General features: G+C 41.2%; 1 protein-coding gene across 3 annotated transcripts in view; it reads left to right on the plus strand.

Moving 5' to 3' along the window:
* Nucleotides 1-16,663, plus strand: part of CCNT1 (cyclin T1) — a 30,356-nt gene extending 13,693 nt beyond the window's left edge. For 2 of the 3 annotated variants that reach the window (XM_003825803.5, XM_034935956.3), the window contains exons 4-9: nt 3,725-3,785; nt 5,280-5,342; nt 6,949-6,994; nt 8,963-9,126; nt 9,296-9,366; nt 10,682-16,663. In XM_003825803.5, coding sequence (XP_003825851.3) covers nt 3,725-3,785; nt 5,280-5,342; nt 6,949-6,994; nt 8,963-9,126; nt 9,296-9,366; nt 10,682-12,085 — 1,809 coding nt within the window. In that variant the 3' untranslated portion in view covers nt 12,086-16,663. The remainder of the gene's footprint in view (nt 1-3,724; nt 3,786-5,279; nt 5,343-6,948; nt 6,995-8,962; nt 9,127-9,295; nt 9,367-10,681) is intronic. The other variant, XR_010108931.1, reaches the window with a different exon arrangement.
* The last annotated feature ends 5,792 nt before the right edge of the window (nt 16,664-22,455 follow it).

Genomic DNA, 22,455 nt, shown 5'->3' on the forward strand with positions numbered 1-22,455 from the left:
CGGAATCTTGCTCTTGTCGCCAGGCTGGAGTGCAGTGGCGCAATCTCGGCTCACTGCAACCTCCACCTGCTGGGTTCAAGCGATTCTCCTGCCTCAGCCTCCTAAGTAGCTGGGACTACAGGTGTGCGCCACCACACACAGCTAATTTTTGTATTTTTAGCAGAGACGGGGTTTCACCATGTTAGCCAGAATGGTCTCGATTTCTTGACCTTGTGATCCGCCCGCCTTGGCCTCCCAAAGTGGTGGGATTACAGGCATGAGCCACTGTGCCCGGCCACCTTGAGGTGCTTTTCCTGCAACTAGATGGTCCCATCTGGGGGTGATGGGAGACAGTGACAGATCATCAGGCATTAGATTCTCATAAAGAGCAGCAAATTAGATCCCTTGCATGGGCAGTTCACCACAGGGTTCAAGTGCTCCTATAAGAATCTAATGCCACTGCTGATCAGACAAGAGGCGGCGCTCAGGTGGCAATATGTATGGTGGGGAGAGGCTATAAATACAGATGAAGCTTCACTCACTCGTACCTGCTGCTCAACTCCTGCTGTGTGGCCTAGTTCATAACAGGCCATGGACCTCCTGTTATATAGACAACTGAAGCACAGGTATACTAATGAACCACTGTTATTTGTGGCTTCTTTTCTATAAATAGCTATGTGTGCATGTATTTTGTCTCTGGTTTGTTTTCATTTGCTTACTATATCCCAAATATTTTCCCATCTGATGGATTCTCTACTTTTTAAAAATGTCTGGCTAGTATTTAATGATATATATGTGAATGTATGTAGTTTTAACCATTCTCCATTAAGAAGTCTAGATAATTTCTAGCTTTTCATCACTATAAATGTTATGAAAAATATTCTTTTTTTTTTTTTTGGAGACAGGGTCTCATTCTGTTGCCCTGGCTGGAGTCCAGTAGTGTGATCATGGCTCACCGTGGCCTTGACCTCCCGGGCTCAGTGATCCCCCTGACCTCAGCATCCCGAGTAGCTGGGACTATAGGTGTGCGCCACCATGCCCAGCTAGTTTTTGTAGAGATGGGGTTTCACCATGTTGCCCAGGCTGCTCTCGACCTCCTGAGCTCAAGTAATTCGCCCACCTTGGCCTCCCAAGTGCTGGGATTACAGGCGTGAGCCACTGCACCTGGCTGAAAAATATTATTATACATTTTTGTTATGGATCCTTAAATGAGTAGTTTCACTAGTTTTTTTTTTTAACTTTTTTTTCGAGTTGGAGTTTTGCTCTTGTTGCCCAGGATTGAGTGCAACGGTGCAATCTCAGCCAACTGCAACCTCCCCCTCCTGGGTTCAAGCGATTCGCCTGCCTCAGCCTCCCGAGTAGCTGGGATTACAGGCATGTGCCACTACGCCCGGCTAATTTTGTATTTTTAGTTGAGACGGGGTTTCTCCATGTTGGTCAGGCTGGTCTCGAACTCGTTACCTGAGGTTATCCACCTGCCTTAGCCTCCCAAAGTGCTGGGATTATAGGCGTGAGCCACCACGTCCAGCCAGCTTTGTTTTTTTTGAGACAGAATCTCGTTTTGTTGCCCAGGATAGAGTGCAGTGGCAAGATTGTAGCCAGGATGGTCTCGATCTCTTGACCTTGTGATCCGCCCGCCTTGGCCTCCCAAAGTGCTGGGATTACAGGCGTGAGCCACTGCGCCCGGCCACCCTGAGCTTCTTTTCCTGCAACTAGATGGTCCCATCTAGGGGTGATGGGAGACAGTGACAGATCATCAGGCATTAGATTCTCCTAAAGAGCAGGTGATCATTTCACCTCAGCCTCCCAAGTTGCTAGGACTATAGCTGCATGCCACCACTCCCAGCTAATTTTTATTTTTTTGTAGAGATAGGGGTCTTACCATGTTGCCCAGGCTGGTCTTGAACTCTTGGCCTTCAAAGAATCCTCCCACACTGGCCTCCCAAAGTGTTAGAATTCCAGGTGTGAGCAACCATGCCTAGCTACATGTTTTTTTTCTTTTTTTGAGATGGAGTCTCGCTCTGTTGCCCAGGCTGGAGTGCAGTGGTGCGATCTCAGCTCACTGCAACCTCCGCCTCCCGGGTTCAAGAAATTCTCTGCCTCAGCCTCCTGAATAGCTGGGATTACTACCTGCATTCACTCTATGGAACAAGCCAAGGTTCACGCCCACCATCACACCCAGCTAATTTTTTGGTATTTTTAATAGAGACAGGGTTTCACCATATTGGCCAGGCTGATCTTGAACTCCTGACCTTGTGATACACCCGCTTCGGCCTCCCTAAGTGGTGGGATTACTGGCGTGAGCCACCGCACCCGGCCCATTCTTTATTTTTTAACAGTCTAAAAAATCCAGTGTATTTTATGGTTATAGCACGTTTCAATTTAGCTACATTTCAAGTGATGAATGGCTACATGTGGCTAGTGGCTATAGCTTTGGCTGGCACAAAGATCTGAGTGAATTTTCTTATTACCTTTTCCTTTGAACTCTTCTGTTACTTTTTAGAAACCTAGCATGGCCCCAAAGGGGAAGTTCTAATAGGAGCCAAATGTTGGGTATTAAATGCTTACAGTACTGTAGGAAGGTTCTGCAAATGTATTTTGGTGATGTTGAAAAATATATACTTTATGGCCAGGCGCGGTGGCTCATGCCTGTAATCCTAGCAATTTGGGAGGCTGAGGTGGGTGGATTACCTGAGGTCAGGGGTTCAAGACCAGCTTTGCCAATATCGTGAAACCCCGTCTCTACTAAATATACAAAAATTAGCCGGGTGTGGTGGTGGGCTCCTGTAATCCCACCTACTCGGGAGGCTGAGGCAGGAGAATCACTTGAACCTGGGAGGCAGAGGTTGCAGTGAGGCGAGGTCGCGCCACTGCACTCCAGCCTGAGCAGCAAAGCGAGACTCCCTCTAAAAAAAAAGGCTGGGTGCGGTGGCTCACGCCTGTAATCCCAGCACTTTGGGAGGCCGAGGTGGGCGGATCATCTGAGGTTGGGAGTTTGAGACCAGCCTGATCAACATGGAGAAACCCCGTCTCTACTAAAAATACAAAATTAGCTGGGTGTGGTGGTGCATGCCTGTAATCCCAGCTACTCGGGAGGCTGAGGCAGGAGAATTGTTTGAACCGGGAGGCAGAGGTGGTGGTGAGCCGAGATTGTGCCATTGCACTCCAGCCTGGGCAACAAGAGCGAAACTCCAACTCAAAAAAAAAAAAGAAAAAAGAAAAGCAAAAAATACATACTTTTAATTTTCTTATCTCTAAATCACATGAACCATAAAACTTAAATATTAACCTAAAAATGAACCAAATATATGGTGCTTTTTCTGTAGCCATATATAAACTGTTACCTCTCAGCATACTACTTATTTATTTATTTTTTAAAGAAAATGTGTACTGAATGGGCATAAGGGATAAAGATTGTATTTCACAAAAAAATTAGCCGGGCGTGGTGTCGCGCGCCTGGAATCTTAGCTACTTGGGAGGCTAAGGCAGGGGAATTGCTTGAACCAGGGAGGTGGAGGTTGCAGTGAGTCGAGATCACACCACTGCACTCCAGCCTGGGTGACAGAGGGAGACTCTGTCTCAAAAAAAAAAAAAAAAAAAAGATTGTATTTCAGTTCTTAACTCTACCTCCTAACTCCACTCATGCCTTTTATTGTTTTGGTTTCCCTGGAAGGGATTGTTAGAATTGTTTATACTTTATATATTGTGCCTTTGTAGGGAATAATTTCTGTCTCCTCACTTTTAGACTTATTTGCAACAAGTTCAAGATCTGGTCATTTTAGAAAGCATAATTTTGCAGACTTTAGGTAAGTTTATTTTCCTTTGAAACTTTTTAAAATTATGCAATAAAATGATTTGATTCTAAAAATTTGCTATATAGGAAGAATATTTCTTGGGAAAGTTTTTGTAGTGTCCCTCTGTTTCCAGATGATAGAGGTTGTAGACCTGAGTTTAGCTTTGACCTGTTCCATAGAGTGAATGCAGGTAGTACAGCTGACCTTTGAAACAGCAGCCAGTGGGTTATTATTTTTTTCATTCTAGGGTTCATTATTTGCTTTTTAAGTTTTGGTGATTTTTACCCTCAAAAATTATAAAAACTATCTAAAGAATGTTTTTCCTTCCGTGGATTGTTATGGCCTGTAACAGCATTTGTTTTTAAAATTGGTAACTAGTGTTTAGAACAGCAGAGTGAAAGTGGGGGAACTTAAGCTTTAGTGGTTGCATGGGCAACTCTGATGATATTGTGTTATTATCTGTTATTTTCATCACATAGGCTGCCTTTAGAAGTTTAGAAAATATGAAAATACAGATTTTTTTTTTCCTGGTTCTTTTGGGCTATCATTTTTCTTTTCTAGGTAGGGTAAGATTTCATGAGTTGTACGTCAAAGTTATTGGCGTAGACACAATTTTTTGGTACATATATATATATATGATGAGTTCTTCAAAGTTTCTCTCTCAAGTTAATTTATTCTAGTTAACTTTTTTCTTTTTCTGTTTTTTTTTTTTTTTGAGACGGAGTCTTGCTTTGTCGCCCAGGCTGGAGTGCAGTGGCACAATCTTGGCTCATTGCAACCTCCGCCTCCTGGGTGCACGCCATTCTCCTGCCTCAGCCTCCAGAGTAGCTGGGACTACAGGTGCCCGCCACCACGCCCAGCTAAATTTTTGTATTTTTAGTAGAGATAGGGTTTCACCGTGTTAGCCAGGATGGTCTTGATCTCCTGACCTTGTGATCCGCTCGCCTCGGCCTCCCAAAGTGCTGGGATTACAGGCTTGAGCCACCGCGCCCAGCCTCTAGTTAACTTTTTTCTTTTTTTTTTTTTTTTTTTGAGACGGAGTCTCGCTCTGTCGCCCAGGCTGGAGTGCAGTGGCGCGATCTCGGCTCACTGCAAGCTCCGCCTCCCGGGTTCACGCCATTCTCCTGCCTCAGCCTCCCGAGTAGCTGGGACTACAGGCGCCCGCTACCACGCCCGGCTAATTTTTTGTATTTTTAGTAGAGACGGGGTTTCACCGTGTTAGCCAGGATGGTCTCGATCTCCTGACCTCGTGATCCGCCCGCCTCGGCCTCCCAAAGTGCTGGGATTACAGGCGTGAGCCACCGCGCCCGGCCCTAGTTAACTTTTTTCTTAAAATATCTTCAAATTATATTTCATGGGACAATGATATTTTTCTGGTGGAATAAATTTCTATTAATATTTTAATGTGGAAACCAGTAAGGTGTAATTTACAATCAGTTATCCTTTTAGAATATGTAAAATGTAAACTTCTTAATAGTTTTTTAACCCATTACTTTTTCTTTTAAGGCTTTGAACTAACAATTGATCACCCACATACTCATGTAGTAAAGTGCACTCAACTTGTTCGAGGTAAGGAATCCCAACTTATGAAGACTATCTCAAGCTGTTTTCCCATTTAGAGGTTGTGGTTTGTGGTGGACAATACATAACAGTTCTGCTTTGGCTAAATTTAAAGGCCTACTTGGCTTAAATCAAAATGAGTTGTTCTGACTTGATGTTTTTTTGTTGGGTTCTTACAAGTAATATTTTTAGATGATCTCTAGTTAAAGAGAGCTAACCTCTTGAGAATGTTTGTCAAAGTTGGGCAGTTTGTGAAGTTATTTAACAGAAATTTTATGAAAGTTGTGAGGAGTGGGTGATCTTATTTTAATTCTGGGGTTGATTAAAGGCCACCTAGAGGATCATATAGAATTTATTTGGACTTTCCATGATATACAATCCCTTGGCAGAACTTTTCTTTTTAATTCTAATTTAACAATATTAGGTATAATTGAATGAAACTCTCTTATTTAGTTTAGTATCAAGAATATCTGAACACTATTGTGCCTTTAAGTGCCTTTTATGATTTTGTAGGCCAAACTGATAATTGGTCTTATTTTACATTTTACTAATATGTGTTTCATGTGAAAATTCCCAAATTTTCCTGAGTTCTTTATATTTGAAAGTATTAAAATGTTATATTGCACAAGGATAAGACTAGAGATGGGTGTATGTTAATATTGAGAAGACTATGTCCTGAGGAAGATAAAAATTTGCTTTGTCACCCAGAACAGTTTGTTTTGGAAGAAGTTAAATTTTTTCATTGTAATATATTACATTATTTGATGATTTGGGGATTAATTAATTAAATCTTAATTTAATTAGGGCTACTTAATTAAAAACTTTTTTTTTTTTTTTTTTTGAGACGGAGTTTTGCTCTTGTTGCCCAGGGTGGAGTGCAGTAGCACGATCTCAGCTCACCACAACCTCCGCCTCCCGGGTTCAAGCGATTCTCCTGCCTCAGTCTTCCGAGTAGCTGGGATTACAGGCATGCGCCACCACCCCAGCTAATTTTTTATTTTTAGTAGAGACGGGGTTTCTCCATGTTGGTCAGGCTGGTCTTGAACTCCGGACCTCAGGTGATCCACCCACCTCGGTGTCCCAAAGTGCTGGGATTACAGGCGTGAGCCACCGTGCCCAGCCTTAATTAAAAACTTTCTTAACAGCAAAAGTCACTTTTCCCAAATATGTCAAAGTCTTCTAGATTCTGATCTTGCTTCTAGATCATCTTAGTTCATCCTGTAGTTTAGTGTTTCTCAGTGAATCCTTACATCAGAATCTCTGGGTTACTTGTTAAAAAATGCTTGCACCCTTCTCCAAACATTTAATTAAATTTTAGGGAGCAGGTCCAAGAATTGCATTTAAACAAGTACCTCAGATATGTGGTGTGCAGAATAAAGCTTGAGTGCCTAGATCTGGAAGCAGCATAGTTATTAATGTTAAAATTAAAAATCATTAATCTGTCTACTTTGGCAGAATGTAAACGTTAGGTTTACAGGGACCGTGTGTGTCTCATTTGCCACTATATTCACAGTACCTTGCAAATATTAAATGCTTACTAAATATTTGTTGAGAATGAATGGAACTAATAACTTTTTTCCTCCCCCACCCCTGACTTTTTATTTTTTTTCTTTAGCAAGCAAGGACTTAGCACAGACTTCTTACTTCATGGCAACCAACAGGTTTATATTTTAATTTTTTTTCTCTTCGATTTTTGGTATAGGACTTTACTTGAGTTTGATACAGTGTGCTATAGATAATTCTCTGGTGAATGTTGATTTTTCTGCACAGTTTTCATGTTGTACTTTAAATTTCCATGGTACTTTTTAATTTTCTAAGGTTATGTAATTATTTAGTACTGATTTTTTTGATAACCTACTCAATTCTGCATGATAGTGACTGAAAATCTAATTTGGAGTATTCTGCAATAATTATATGTGTATATATATATATATATATATTTTTTTTTAATTATTATTATTTTTTTTTTGAGACAGAGTCTTGCTCTGTTGCCCAGGCTGGAGTGCAGTGGCACAATATCAGCTCACTGCAAGCTCCACCTTCCAGGTTTACACCATTTTCCTGCCTCAGCCTCCCGAGTAGCTAGGACTACAGGTACCCGCCACCACGCCCAGCTAATTTTTGTGTTTTTAGTAGAGATGGGGTTTTACCTTGTTAACCAGGATGGTCTCGATCTCCTGACCTCGTGATCTGCCCACCTCAGCCGCCCAAAGTGCTGGGATTACAGGCATATGTATATATATATATATATATATATATAATTTTTTTTTTTTTTTAAGACAGAGTCTCACTCTGTCTACCAGGCTGGACTGAAGTGGTGCGATCTTGGCTCACTGCAACCTCTGCCTCCCGGGTTCAAGTGATTCTCCGGCCTCAGCCTCTTCACTAAGCTGGGATTATAGACTGGCGCCACCATGCCCGGCTAATTTTTTTGTATTTTCAGTAGAGATGGGGTTTCGCTATGTTGACTAGGCTGGTCTCAAACTCCTGGCCTCAAGTGACCCGCCTGCCTTGGCTTCCCAAAGTGCTGGGATTACAGGTGTAAACCACTGTGCCTGGCCAATAATTATATTTTAAAATATTCCTTTTTCTTCCCCCTCTATCAATCAATGGGCACTTATGGATGTTAAGAGTTTCAGTCTTTTTCCTTCTTCCCTTTTTAAAAAACGTAAATGAGACTGGGCACAGTGGCTCATACCTGTAATCCCAGGCTGAGGCTGGTGGATCACTTGAGGCTAGGAGTTCGAGACCAACCTGGCCAACATGGTGAAACCACATCTTTACTAAAAAATACGAAAATTGGCAGGGCAAGGTGGCACATGCATGTAGTACCAGCTACTCGGGAGGCTGAGGCACGAGAATTGCTTGAACCCAGGAGGCAGAGGGTGCTGTGAGCCGAGATTGCCCCACTGCACTGCAGCCTGGGTGACAGAGAGAGAGACTCTGTCTAAAAAAAAATAAATGATTAGTACATAACTTGTATTACCAAATGACTTGCCCAACATTGTTAGTTAATGGAAACCAATGATATCCCTAGTAACTGTCAGGGCTAAGAAGTTCATTTTTATAGCCTGTTACGAAAAAGTTTTGAAATAAACCAACATATTTATACTTGAGAGAGTAGTTGTCTGTTTATTATTTTAAATAGACCAGAACTATGATTGGTGAGAGACAAATTATTTTTAAGATATTTCCTTAAGTTTTTGATTTACGGATTACACAGACGAAAGAGCTTACAATTTTCCTTAGGATCTGAGCTTAGTCTCAGGATAATAGGTAATAAATATTGACTTAGGCTTGAATACTGGCCCAGAAGTCAATGTTTTAAAGAACTTGAATTCCCAGCCTTTTTCCTTTTTTCCTTTTTTTTTTTTTTTTTGGCTCTGGTCAATGTGTAGATTAAGTGATGTGTAATTCAAGAGTTTTTAAAATGTTGTTACCTGAACAGGTGGGTTAATAGGAAATTATATTGAGTGCTAGATCAGAGCATTGCATATTTCTTACCCTTCTTACTCTCCTGTCTATTTTTAAGCCTTTTTTTTTTTTTTTTTTAAATAATGGAGAGTTTTAGCTTTGGGCTGAGAATTGAGAGCTCATGACACTCTCTGTTTTCTTCCCTCTGATGTCAGCCTGCATTTGACCACATTTAGCCTGCAGTACACACCTCCTGTGGTGGCCTGTGTCTGCATTCACCTGGCTTGCAAGTGGTCCAATTGGGAGATCCCAGTCTCAACTGACGGGAAGCACTGGTGGGAGTATGTTGACGCCACTGTGACCTTGGAACTTTTAGATGGTAAGTTTTAGAGTAAGGGACCTTGAAAAGCACTTGCTGTTGATCTGTCACATAGCTGGCCAAAGGTGACTTGATTCAGATGAAAATAGTTAGTTAGTAGTTGAGGTTATTCTTGTTTCATTACTTCTGTTTCTCTCAGTCTTTCTTGAATGTTCTGTTTTACTTGTAGAACTGACACATGAGTTTCTACAGATTTTGGAGAAAACTCCCAACAGGCTCAAACGCATTTGGAATTGGAGGGTAAGAATCATTACTGTCAGCTTGTGGAACAAAATCAATTTCTTTTGACTGCACCAGTGAATATACCAGTATTGAATATGTACCCTAGGTTTGGAATTGCCCTTTTTATAGTTACACAGTAGTCATGACTTCTACTTCATACCTTGGATACTGTTGTAAAAGTCAGTGTCTCTATGGGATAGCAGGATTTGCTTTTCATTGTGTAACTCCTGTGATATGATCATTTGAGCAGTAACACTGGTTCAGTATTTTCTGTGTGGAAACTGGTAGGGAAAAAACATGGCTTCTCTGAGTTAGAGTATTGGCTTCTGGTAGAGGCAAGATAGAGAATTACAAGGTTAGAGCCGGTATCACAGTTTTGTGTTTGACATTACCTACTTTTAAAATGGATTTTAGAATTCTGTTTTTATATAGGTTGTAGTCTGAAGTTGTATTTCAAATACTTGTCAAAGTCTTATTCAGGAATAATGGAATCATTCCTTTTTTTTCTGTCAGATGTAAAACTTGTTTTAAAATGTTTCCATTGTTTTCTCCTAAATCCAGACAGAAAAAGTTAATTTCATTCTCCTGAGTTGAGTGAGTGGCAGAGAGTGAGTTTGCCTCTTAGAAGCCTGAGATTAGAAGTAGGCTTGAGAGGCCGGACATGGTGGCTCACGCCTGTAGTCCCAGCACTTTGGGAGGCCAAGGCAGGCAGATCAACTGAGGTCAGAAGTTCGAGACCAGCCTGGCCAACGTGGTGAAACCTCGTCTCTACTAAAAATACAAAAATTAGCCAGGCATGGTGATGCACACCTGTAGTTCCAGCTACTTGGGAGACTGAGACAGGAGAATCGCTTGAACTCGTGACGTTAGGTTGCAGTGAGCCGAGATTGTGCCACTGCACTCCAGCCTGGATGACAAAGTGAGACTCTGTCTCAAACAAACAAAAAACAACAGTAACAACAAAAAAGAAGTAGGCTTGAGAGCACATCTTTTACTTTAGCATAAAACCTCACCAAAATTTCTAGAATTCAGTTATGGACTAACGATAATCATAAGCAGAAGGCATGGATGTTCATGTATGAATTTTAGATAAGCATAGATTCTTTGTTGTTATTATTGCTTTGTAACGTTTGGATAGATTGCTATGACTCTTAATTGAAGGTTTTAAAATCTTCTCTTGATGATAATATTTATTGGATTTCATGTTAGGATAGCCTCCTGCCTGTGGCCTATCCAGAACTTCCAGTGTTGCTGCAAGTACAATCTACTCATCTCAGTGTTTTTTTATTTAGTAAATTACCTAAGTAAAGAGATGCTATTTGCTTCATTGCAGGCATGCGAGGCTGCCAAGAAAACAAAAGCAGATGACCGAGGAACAGATGAAAAGACTTCAGAGCAGACAATCCTCAATATGATTTCCCAGAGCTCTTCAGACACAACCATTGCAGGTTTAATGAGCATGTCAACTTCTACCACAAGTGCAGTGCCTTCCCTGCCAGTCTCCGAAGAGTCATCCAGCAACTTAACCAGTGTGGAGATGTTGCCGGGCAAGCGTTGGCTGTCCTCCCAACCTTCTTTCAAACTAGAACCTACTCAGGGTCATCGGACTAGTGAGAATTTAGCACTTACAGGAGTTGATCATTCCTTACCACAGGATGGTTCAAATGCATTTATTTCCCAGAAGCAGAATAGTAAGAGTGTGCCATCAGCTAAAGTGTCACTGAAAGAATACCGCGCGAAGCATGCAGAAGAATTGGCTGCCCAGAAGAGGCAACTGGAGAACATGGAAGCCAATGTGAAGTCACAATATGCATATGCTGCACAGAATCTCCTTTCTCATCATGATAGCCATTCTTCAGTCATTCTAAAAATGCCCATAGAGGGTTCAGAAAACCCCGAGCGGCCTTTTCTGGAAAAGGCTGACAAAACAGCTCTCAAAATGAGAATCCCAGTGGCAGGTGGAGATAAAGCTGCGTCTTCAAAACCAGAGGAGATAAAAATGCGCATAAAAGTCCATGCTGCAGCTGATAAGCACAATTCTGTAGAGGACAGTGTTACAAAGAGCCGAGAGCACAAAGAAAAGCACAAGACTCACCCATCTAATCATCATCATCATCATAATCACCACTCACACAAGCACTCTCATTCCCAACTTCCAGTTGGTACTGGGAACAAACGTCCTGGTGATCCAAAACATAGTAGCCAGACAAGCAACTTAGCACATAAAACCTATAGCTTGTCTAGTTCTTTTTCCTCTTCTAGTTCTACTCGTAAAAGGGGACCCTCTGAAGAGACTGGAGGGGCTGTGTTTGATCATCCAGCCAAGATTGCCAAGAGTACTAAATCCTCTTCCCTAAATTTCTCCTTCCCTTCACTTCCTACAATGGCTCAGATGCCTGGGCATAGCTCAGACACAAGTGGCCTTTCCTTTTCACAGCCCAGCTGTAAAACTCGTGTCCCTCATTCGAAACTGGATAAAGGGCCCACTGGGGCCAATGGTCACAACACGACCCAGACAATAGACTATCAAGACACTGTGAATATGCTTCACTCCCTGCTCAGTGCCCAGGGTGTTCAGCCCACTCAGCCCACTGCATTTGAATTTGTTCGTCCTTATAGTGACTATCTGAATCCTCGGGCTGGTGGAATCTCCTCGAGATCCGGCAATACAGACAAACCCCGGCCACCACCTCTGCCATCAGAACCTCCTCCACCACTTCCACCCCTTCCTAAGTAAAAAAAGAAAAAGAAGAGGAGAAAAAAACTTCTTTAAAAAAACACATACTTTTTTTTTTTGGACTAAGAAAATTACTTATGAAATATGTCATCCTTGGACTAGGGGATAAATTGATACTGAGACATAGTTAGGAGGGTGGTAGAAGGCCTTGGCTATATATCTACTGTCTCATGCATTTAACTATTTTCTTACAGTTTTTACTGGTATTAGAGAGGTGTTGAAGCTGTGAAGGATTAAGGACACATTCTGAATTCTAGGCCTCTCCACCATCTAATTAGGTTGATTGGAGTTGATATCTTCCCTCTTCTTGCCAGAGCTGAAAAATGGAGGGTTTGTTGTATCAGACAATTGTGGATCCTTTCGGTGTTTAATATATCAGAAGAGAGGAAGTATTTAAACGTCAAATCTTTTAATAGACTTAAAAAAATAATTTAAAGAAAGTAAGTTATCTGTTTAGTTTTTTTATATAATTGGGAAGGGGATAGGGATTTTGCTGTGTGTATGTGATACATAGCAGTAACTCCTGGTGGGTGGGACTGGAGGGTGGGAATGTGTGAGGGTGGGTGGGAGGCTAGGTTTTTGGCTAGGAGTTCTGAAATAGGCTCAGGCCACTTTTTTCAGACTTTTAAGTGTGTATGTAAGTGTGGGTATGTGTGTTTTTAAGTGTGTGTGTTTAAAAATAATGTTTTATCTTCCCTCCCTGTTCCTTACCGTTTTCATTTTCCAACAGTCTACTAGAGAAAAACATGGTTGGCCTTGAGAACATAAAGGAAGAGGCATGTGTTTGACATGGTATTTTTCCCTTTCTTTATGTTATAATTGAGTAGTAGCCCTCTAATTTGTAGTTTGGGCAAGTACAGCCAACACCCTGACTCTTAACTTCATTATGAGAACTTCCTTTTTACCCCTTTTTTTGTTTTTGTGCAAAACAGAGATGGGGTTGAGGAAGGAGGGTTGGCGAGCAAGGCCAGCTTCTGCCCTACAGAATTGGGTGTGTCTTTTTTTTCAAGTGAGGCTTTTGGGAAAGTGTTCAAATGAGAGCAGTCTTAAGGTCTCTAAGAGATGGGGAATGTGCTATGTATATCCTGCCTGTGAAAGCCCAAACCATATGGGAGAAGCTAGAGGATACTAAAAACAATGAAATTGTGATTTGGAAGTTTTAGAACATTGTTTTAAAAATTACATTATAAATGTAAGACATGCTTTTTATGTGTATATCCGAAGGGAAACAGCTACATCCTCAAGTTTTTGCAGCCTATATGACTTGAGATTGGAGCTTGTGAATTTAACAGTACTGGTGCCATGAGAATGAGCAAAGCCTAGCTAGCCAATGGATACTATTATGTTTAGATTGTTCATCTTTGGTAGCTTTAGGTTCTTGATCGAGGTTCTTAAGATTTCTAAGTCCTTCATAAAAATAGGTCAAGAGTCCTGTTGTTATGGAGGCTTGATTATCCCAGATATTAGGAGTGAACATTTTTAATAAAGAAATCTTTCAGAAAATCTTGGCTAGAAAGAATTCTTAGTTGTCTAACCACTGAAAACTACCTAGCCAGAGATCATTTAATGAGATATTCTTTGATCTTCATTGCATTTTTTTAGCTCTGGAACAGCTGGTTCAATTTGAGTTTGTTTTCGTGATTTGATTGCGGCTTACTTCATGCCAAGTATTTTTTAGGGAGAGGTCGAATTATTTTTCATTTGGAAGTCATAGGGAGACAGGAGTTGTACTTATGCTGCTACTTGCCAGGAACAGGTTGGGAAGAAAATTGTGGCTGTTGGAATTGATGATGTACTTGGTCTAATATAGAAAGGAATTTGTAGGCAGGAGTAAACATTAACTGACGGTGGGTTAGTGCCCTGCATCTTGCATATTTGAACTGTCTAGAGTTCCTGCCATTGCTGGGTATAAAACGAGGAGCTCTCTGTTGACCTGTAAATCATTAATACTTCTTGACTTAGAGTGTCACTTCACTTTATAGATGACATTTTCCTCTTTCCCCTTGATATTTTCTATGTTGTGTTAGATAATTGGTAGATATGTAGTTGTGGTTTAGTACATTTAGGGCTTCTATTTATTTAGATTTTGTTTGTTGGAGTCTGTTTCCAAAAGGGAATGTGCCGTTTAGTCTGCATCTGTATCTTTGTGGAATTGATGATCACTGGTTTGATTTTGAAAAATGTCTTTTCCAGCTTTTAGTTACTCTCATCAAATGTCACATATTTTCTAATCACATGCACTCCTTTACCACAGAGGCACATAATCATTTGGCCTCATAGCAGTTATCCATGGCCGTACTGTAGTAAAGTTCCTTAGAACTTTGCCAGGAGTGAACTAGAAAAAAGTGCTTACTAGGGCCTAAGAGTTGCTTTGTGCCATGTAGTCTGGCCTTTGCACTAGTAGATCATTGCTGACATAGGTCAGTTTAGAGACCTTTCTGTGTTAATGCCTCCTGGTACTGTCTTAAGATACGTACAGTGTCTGTTTTTAGATCTATGCATATGTCATGAAGCTCCTTGTGGGCTCTGCATGAAGCTGCTGCTTTGTTTTTGGGTTAACAGATGTGCCTGTCAACTAGCATGTGTATTGTCCAAATTCCATAAACTTAAGGTTTTTAAGGGCTGTGTGGTTTCTGAGCTCTATGTGTCTTTCCTATCCTTGTACCTTCAAAGGGTGAGAAATGAGATTTATACATCCAAAGTTAGTCTGATAAACATGGCTTTTTGTTTCTCCATGTAACCTAGACTGTCAAAAATAAGTGATGGTGATAAGTAGGCCTGGAGCCTCAGCTTCTGTAAATCTCATTCCTAAAATTTTGCTAGACTTGTGTTGGCAAAAACAAATACCTGTGGATTGTCCTTAAGGCTTTTAATCAGATACCTGTGTTGCTGTTAGCTGAACTGTAGTGAAGCATCGATCCAAATTGGTCTTCTGAAGTATCAGTTATGCTTTTGAGTTTAGAAAATACTTAGGTGTTAGTCTAGTCTTCCCATTCATGAATCAGTGTATGTCCATATCAGAGAGCCTCAACTTTTTTCTTCCTTTTTAAAAATGATTTTAGTGTTTTGATTTAGTGTATACTACATAGTTCAGTATTATTGGCTTTACCAGTGTTGACAGAAAAATTTTAAATCTCCAGTTGCAAACCGCAATGGATTAGGATATGGAAATAAAATCATGGTGACATCACTGCTGAGTTATCTTAAACCTCTGCTACTTAATTCTCCATATTGAAATGCATACTCCTCCACATACATGGCTTCCAAGTAAAGGCAATTGTAGAGGGGCCCTGTCTATCCCATTATGGTTGGATTTTAAACATATCTGTGTTTCCGTTATTTTGGGAACTGATTAATATTTACAATTTTTTTTGTTTATGAGTTATTTTGATACTAATACTAAGAAAAGAGAGAATCTAGAACATCTTGAAGTTGAAATACAAATTTTATTCTTTTGGTCTTGGGAGAATTTAAGCAGTCTGCAACTCATCAAATGGTGAGAAATAGCCCTCCGAGGTTCCAGTAAGCTTTCAGTGACTTTGATACCTCCCCAAGTTTCTTGAGTTGCTGCTTGTTAACACCCAGCTTTTAACTGAGTGTTTGCTCCTGATGGTTTAGGAGATTTTCATGTTGTATCACACTGTCAAGTTTTATTTTGTCTTTTTATCCCTCCGTGGATGTGAGTTTGAAACAAGCACGGTACAGTAATCCTGCCTGATAGAGTAGTCTGGAATGAGAATTACTTTTTGGGTGGGAGAGTTCTCCATTTTAATGTTTCTAAAGTTTTTCATATGAACTTGGCATTGGAAAAGGGAGGTAAAGAAAAAGGACGTTTACTAAAAGCAGTGTCTACTCTTCCCCTTTGTGAGTGTGTATTCATGGCTAATGAAAAAAAGAGAAGGACTCTTGGGTTTTGTGTTGCCATGTTAAGCGTGGAGAGGGATGCTTGACAGCATGCTAATTGAAGCCAGAGCAAGTATGTCCTTCATCAGGTAATCAGGAACTCTTCAGTTGAAGCTGAGGAACTAACTGATTAGTTGTTGATCATAATGTAATTGGTTACAAAGTGGAAGTGCCAGCTGGCTTAAGTACCCAAAGAAAAGAATGCAGCAGCCTAACTTAGTGTTACCATATGTTACTGAATTTGAAACTGACCTTTTTTCCCACCCTACTTCACACACCTAAAACTCTTTTCTTGTCAGACCAAAGAGCGAAAAGAAAAAAAAAAGTAAAACACTTTACCAATCTGTCACTCAGGTACAATTTTGTGATGAGATTTTTGTCTGTTCTCTTTGTATTGCTCTTAAGAGTCCTTTCTCAGCATATTATTCTGCCATTGCCTCTGTCTTCCTTGGGGCACCTCAGCTCTGGATGCTACCCCTGGGATATCTACTGCTGTTATGTGAATGATAGGTAAGTGACCATTATAGTAAGGGCTCTTTGTAAAAAAATTCAAAAAATTTAAAAAGGATGTATACATTTTATAGTCTGGCTATCAGTTTGATATCTTGCTGTCAAGTATGTTTCTCAATCTGTATTTATCCATCCCATCAATAAATGTTAATGGTAAAACACTCATTTGATTGTTGTTTATGTGTACTGTCCTCAAATTAGTCCTTTGTCTTTTTTTTTTTGAGACGGAGTCTAGCCCTGTCACCCAGGCTGGAGAGTACAGTGGCGTGATCTCGGCTCACTGCAACCTCTGCTTCCTGGGTTCAAGCGATTCTCCTGTCTCAGCCTCCTGAGTTGCTGGGATTACAGGCACCCAGCACTACGCCCAGCTAATTTTTGTATTTTTAGTAGAGACAGGGTTTCACTGTGTTGGCCAGGCTGGTCTCGAACTCTTGACCTCAGGTGATCTACCCACCTCGGCCCCCCAAAGTGCTGGGATTACAGGCATGAGCCACCGCGTCCAGCCTAGTCCTTAGTCTTTAACTGTAATTTTATTGATATGTTTACAATTTTGTTTCAATTTTGGTATTAGTCTGTTTTCTTATTGTGCAAGATCCTGTGGGAATTGAGTCCATTGGAAAGACCCAAGATTTGTCGATCAGTAAACCCAGTAGTATAAAGTATGTTGTAGTCAAAGGGAAGAAAAAAACCCTCACTCTGTATTGTTACATGAATACCTGGAAGAGTAACTTGTACAAAAAAAAATTATAGCACTAACAGATGATGGCAGCATGTACTGCTTATCTAGCAAGCATTATCAACATGATTCATAATTGTATACGTGGTTCTTTGAAAAGCCTGACATGTTAGTACAGACATAGCATTGTATCTGGAAGAAAATACACTTTGAAGAAAAAAACATTCTTGGTAGTGCCTGGAAAAATTGATAGTGAATACTCATCCTGAGACGTAATAAAACCACATTTACAAGGTAACTCTTGTAAATTCCACACTGAAAATAAAGAACTTTTATGCTAAAGTGCTCCATACTTATTACACAAAGTTAGTAATAGATATAGTTTGAAAGCTTTAAAAGGAAAAAAATAAATAATGATACTTCTGAAAAGTCACTTGAGTCGTTTCTTCTCCTGTTTTCTAAAATAAGGTAGCTAATTTTACAAACTGTATACCGCTCCTGAAAAGAATATGAAATCGGAAATCTTGCAGAAGTTGCTGACAGAATAGGAAGATGCTGACAGTTTAGGAATTCTGGTGTGGTTTGAAGCACTCCCCTGCTTTTCATTCATTCCTTCTTTAGAAAATAATACCTACTTCCCAACACTTTGGGAGGCTGAGGTGGGAGGATTGCTTGAGGCCAGGAGTTCAAGACCAACCTGAGCAACAAAGTGAGACCCCATCTCTGCACACAGACATACAAATTAGCCAGGCACAGTAGTGTATAGTCCCAGCTACTAGGGAGGCTGAGGAGGGAGGATTGTTTGAGCCCAGCAATTGGAGGCTGCAGTGAGCCATGATTGACCACTGCACTCCTGCTGGGCTATAGATCTATACCCAGTCTCGGGAAAAAAAAGTTAAAAAAAAAAAAAAACTAAGTGCTGTGGACTGTACTAATGGGAATATGGCAGTAAACAAACATTCTGCCTTGAAAGAATTTACAAATAAGTAAAACATAGTATGTTAGGTGGTGATAAGCACTTTTTAAAAAGATTTTTTTTTTTTTGAGACGAAGTCTCACTGTCTCCCAGGCCAGAGTGCAGTGGTGAGATAACGGCTCACTGCATCCTTGACCTCCCTAGGCTCAAGTGATCCTCCCATCTCCTGAGTAGCTGGGACTACAGGTGTGCACCACCACGCCTGGCTAATTTTTTTAGAGATGGGGTCACCCTATGTTGTCCAGGCTGGTCTTGAACTCCTGGGCTTAAGCGATCTGCCCGTCTGGGCCTCCTTCACTCTTGTTGGGATTATAGGTGTGAGCCACCACACCTGGCCATAATAAGCACTTTGGAGACTAAAACAGGGAATAGGGGATAGGGATGTGTGTGTGCATGTGTGTGTGTGAGCACATGTGTGGGTGTTTAGGTAACTAGGGCTGTGGGAATTGGAAAAAAGGTGGCTAGGGAAGGCTTCATGACCAGAAGCTTCATGACCTTTAGGGAAGACCTGAAGGAGGTGACAGCAAGTCATGGGAATAACTAGGATAAGATCATTCCAGGAAACGTGAGACATCAAAGGTTCTGAGGTGAGAATATGCTGGTATGTTTGAGAAATAGCAAGGAAACCAGTGTAGCTGGTATAGGAATGAGTGGGGAGGGGGTATTGGAGAGAGGAGAGTAGCAGGATATGAGGTTAGAGAGGCAATAGAAAGCCAGATACAACAGGACCCTGTATAAAGACAGTGAATGGAACAGACGCTATTGGAAAGTTTTGAGAAGGGAAATGACATCCAACTTAGGTTTTAAAATGTTCATTTGGGCTGCTGTGTTGAAAATAGATTATAGGAGTCAAGGGCAAGGAGCTCTCACAATTTAGGTAAGAGATGAGGGTGGCTTGGACAGGTTGGAAGTACCCAAGGTAATGAGAAGTGATGTATCTTTTTTTTTTTTCTTTGAGATGGAGTTTTGCTCTTGTTGCCCAGGCTGGAATGGAAGGGCGCGATCTCAGCTCACTGCAACCTCCGCCTCTCAGGTTCAAGCGATTCTCCTGCCTCAGCCTCCCAAGTAGCTGGGATTACAGGCATGTGCCACCACACCCGGCTAATTTTGTATTTTTAGTAGACACAGGGTTTCACCATGTTGGCCAGGCTGATCTTGAGCTCCTGACCTCAGGTGATCCACCCGCCTCAGCCTCCCAAAGTGCTGGGATTACAGGTGTGAACCACCTTGCTCAGCCGAGAAGTGATACAGCTTGAAGATGGAGCTAATAGGATTTGCTATGAGGTAGAAGAGAAGGAAGTGAAGGATAACTCCCAGTGTTTGTCCTGACCAACTGGAAGGTTGGGGTTGTCATATACTCAGGTAGAGATGACTACGGGAGTAGCGGGAGTAGCGGGAGGTTGGCTTTAACATTAAATTTGAAATGCCAATTAGACATCCAAGTGGAGATGCCTACTGGACAGATGACTAGAGAGTCAAGTTCAAAGGAGGGATCCAGGCTGGATATATGCATTTGGGAGATAACAGCTTATGAATGGGATGAAACAGAGTGAGATAACTAAGGAAGTAGTAGTAGAAAATAGAAATGTTCAGTGTTTAGAATTGGGGAAAAGAGAAACGAGACAGAGAGTGGGTGACTGATGTAGATGGGAAACTAGGAAGAGTATGGAGATCTAGAAAGAGTATGGAGTTCTAAGGAGGAGGAGTGGCCAAGTGTGTTAGACATTGCAAAGTGGTCTAATAAGATGAGGCCTGAAAACTTCATTAGAATTAGCAAGGTGAAGGTCTTTGATAACTTTTTTTTTTTTTTTTTTTGGAGACAGTCTTGCTCTGTCACCCAGGCTGGAGTACAGTGGCACAATCTTGGCTCACTGCACCCTCTGCCTCCTGGGTTCAAATGATTCTCCTGCTCAGCCTCCCAAGTAGCTGGGATTAAGGCACATGCCACCACACCTGGCTAGTTTTTGTACTTTTAGTAGAGATGGGGTTTTACCATGTTGGCCAAGCTGGTCTTGAACTCCTCGCCTCAGGTGATCCACCCGCCTCGGCCTCTCAAAGTGCTGTGGTTATAGGCGTGAGCCACTGCGCCCAGCCGTTTTCATCTTTTTTCTCACTTTTCTCTAGGATTAGCCCCCCAAACTCTAGTTTCCTAATCCCTATTTACAAATAGCTTCTGGTCTACTTTAACCTCTTCAATAGCTACAAAGTGTTCAGTGAATTAAAAATAACCATCTACCTCCAGCCTGGGCAACAGAGCAAGACTCCATCTCAAAAAAAAAAAAAAAAGCCATCTACTTTGTTAAACAGAACAAAGAATTTGCTGACATCTTGAGCTCTTAATATCTGCTCCCTCCTTTCACTTAGAAGTGGTTCTAGGCCGGGCATGGTGGCTCACGCCTGTAATCCCAGCACTTTGGGAGCCTGAGGTGGGCAGATCACGAGGTCAGGAGTTGGAGACCAGCCTGGTCAATATGGTGAAACCCTGTCTCTATTAAGAATATAAAAAAACTAGCCGAGCGTGGTGGCTCACACCTGTTGTCCCAGTTACTTGCGGGGGAGGCTGAGGAAGAAGAATCCCTTGAACCCAGGAGGCGGAGGTTGCAGTGAGCCGAGATTGCGCCACTGCACTCCAGCCAGCCGGGGCGACAGAGCAAGACTCCGGCTAAAAAAAAAAAAAAAAAAAAAAGAAGTGGTTCTAAATAGTAATGTTTTGTCTGTCTTGGACTTACAAGAAGGATTCTTTTTTCAACTAAGACCTTCAGTAAATTCATTGAAAGAAAGTCTTTTGTTTCTTCCCCATCTATTCCTGTGTCTCTTCATATTGTTCACTACAGTAGTTTTAATGTTGCTTTTTGATATTACTACATTTGGTTGCAGATTCGGATTCCCAAATTTTCTGTGACATGACTGCCTCTGGCTGTTTTTTAATTATAGGGTGTTTATAACAAAACATCTTTTTTCGTACTCCTGAGGGTTGGTCTGTTTGCTTATGTATATAAATCATTGTTATTAATATTATGTTTGTATTGCATCCATAATCCAAACCTATCCTAGAATGTTCACTCCAAGAGAGCAGGGTTATCTTCCTTGTTCTCTCCTGGCACTTAGGTGCTCAATAAATATTCGTTGAATGAATGAATTTCAGGCCTTCTTCTAGGGCTGCTCTGGTCTCTGGAAACAGCACAACCCCCAAGGTTTTTTTTTTTTAAATAATTTATCGGTCCTATAGTGTATGTATGTATGTATGTATGTATGTATGTATGTATTTATTTATTTATTTGAGATGAGGTGTCTCCATATTGCCCAGGCTGGGATCGAACTCCTGAGCTCAGGTGATCTTCCCACCTCAGCTTTTCAAAGTGCTGGGATTACAGTGGTGAACCATGACGCCCAGCCTTAGTGTTTTTCTTGAGGGCTGTAGAATCTTTATGTTCACTTCCACTGGGACTCATGCTCACTTGCTCGTTAGGCATGGATAAAACATCTTTCTTAAACTGACAGCAGGTAAGAGATGCTAGAAAGCAAAAAATGTCTACAAGGGTTATGGGAAGAAAGCTGGGAATCATTTCTACAAGTGGTGGAGATGACAGAAAGATGCTTTTAAACTAAAAATCCTTAAAGATGGTATGATTGGTATTGTGTCTGTCATTTTTATGATACCTGCATTATTTAGCATGGAATTTTAAAGACAGGGCACACAGTTATGAGAAGCAGCCCTAAACTAGAATAAATATTTCCTTATTCTCAGTCCAATGCTCTTTACTATATAAGAGGCAATAAGGGATAAAGAATGCGGGCTGGGTTCAAATTCGTCTTCCTTTCCCATTTAATAGCTATGGTCCCATTCTGTTCCTCAGTCCTCTTATCTGTAAAATGGACATAATACTAACCTGTACCTCTTAGGGTTGCTTTGAAAAATTCAATGACTTTGTACATGTAATTCCCAGAATCAGTAAACACCCAAAAAATGTTTCTCAGTGTTCTCTACACCAAATGTTCAGTACATGTATTGAACTGTTCACAAAAGAAAGCTAAAGACTTTTTATGTGTAAACAGTGATCCTCCGGCCTCTGTCTGATTTATTTTTTATTTATATATTTTTTTGAGACGGAGTTTCGCTCTTGTTGCCCAGGCTGGAGTGCAATGGCGCGATCTCGGCTCACCGCAATCTCCGCCTCCCGGGTTCAAGAGATTCTCCTGTCTCAGCCTCCCGAGTAGCTGGAATTACAGGCGTGCACCACCACGCCCGGCTAATTTTGTATTTTTAGTAGAGACGGCGTTTCTCCATGTTGGTCAGGCTGGTCT

This window comes from Pan paniscus, chromosome 10 (genome assembly GCF_029289425.2).
Source record: "Pan paniscus chromosome 10, NHGRI_mPanPan1-v2.0_pri, whole genome shotgun sequence".
Taxonomy (NCBI): domain Eukaryota; kingdom Metazoa; phylum Chordata; class Mammalia; order Primates; family Hominidae; genus Pan; species Pan paniscus.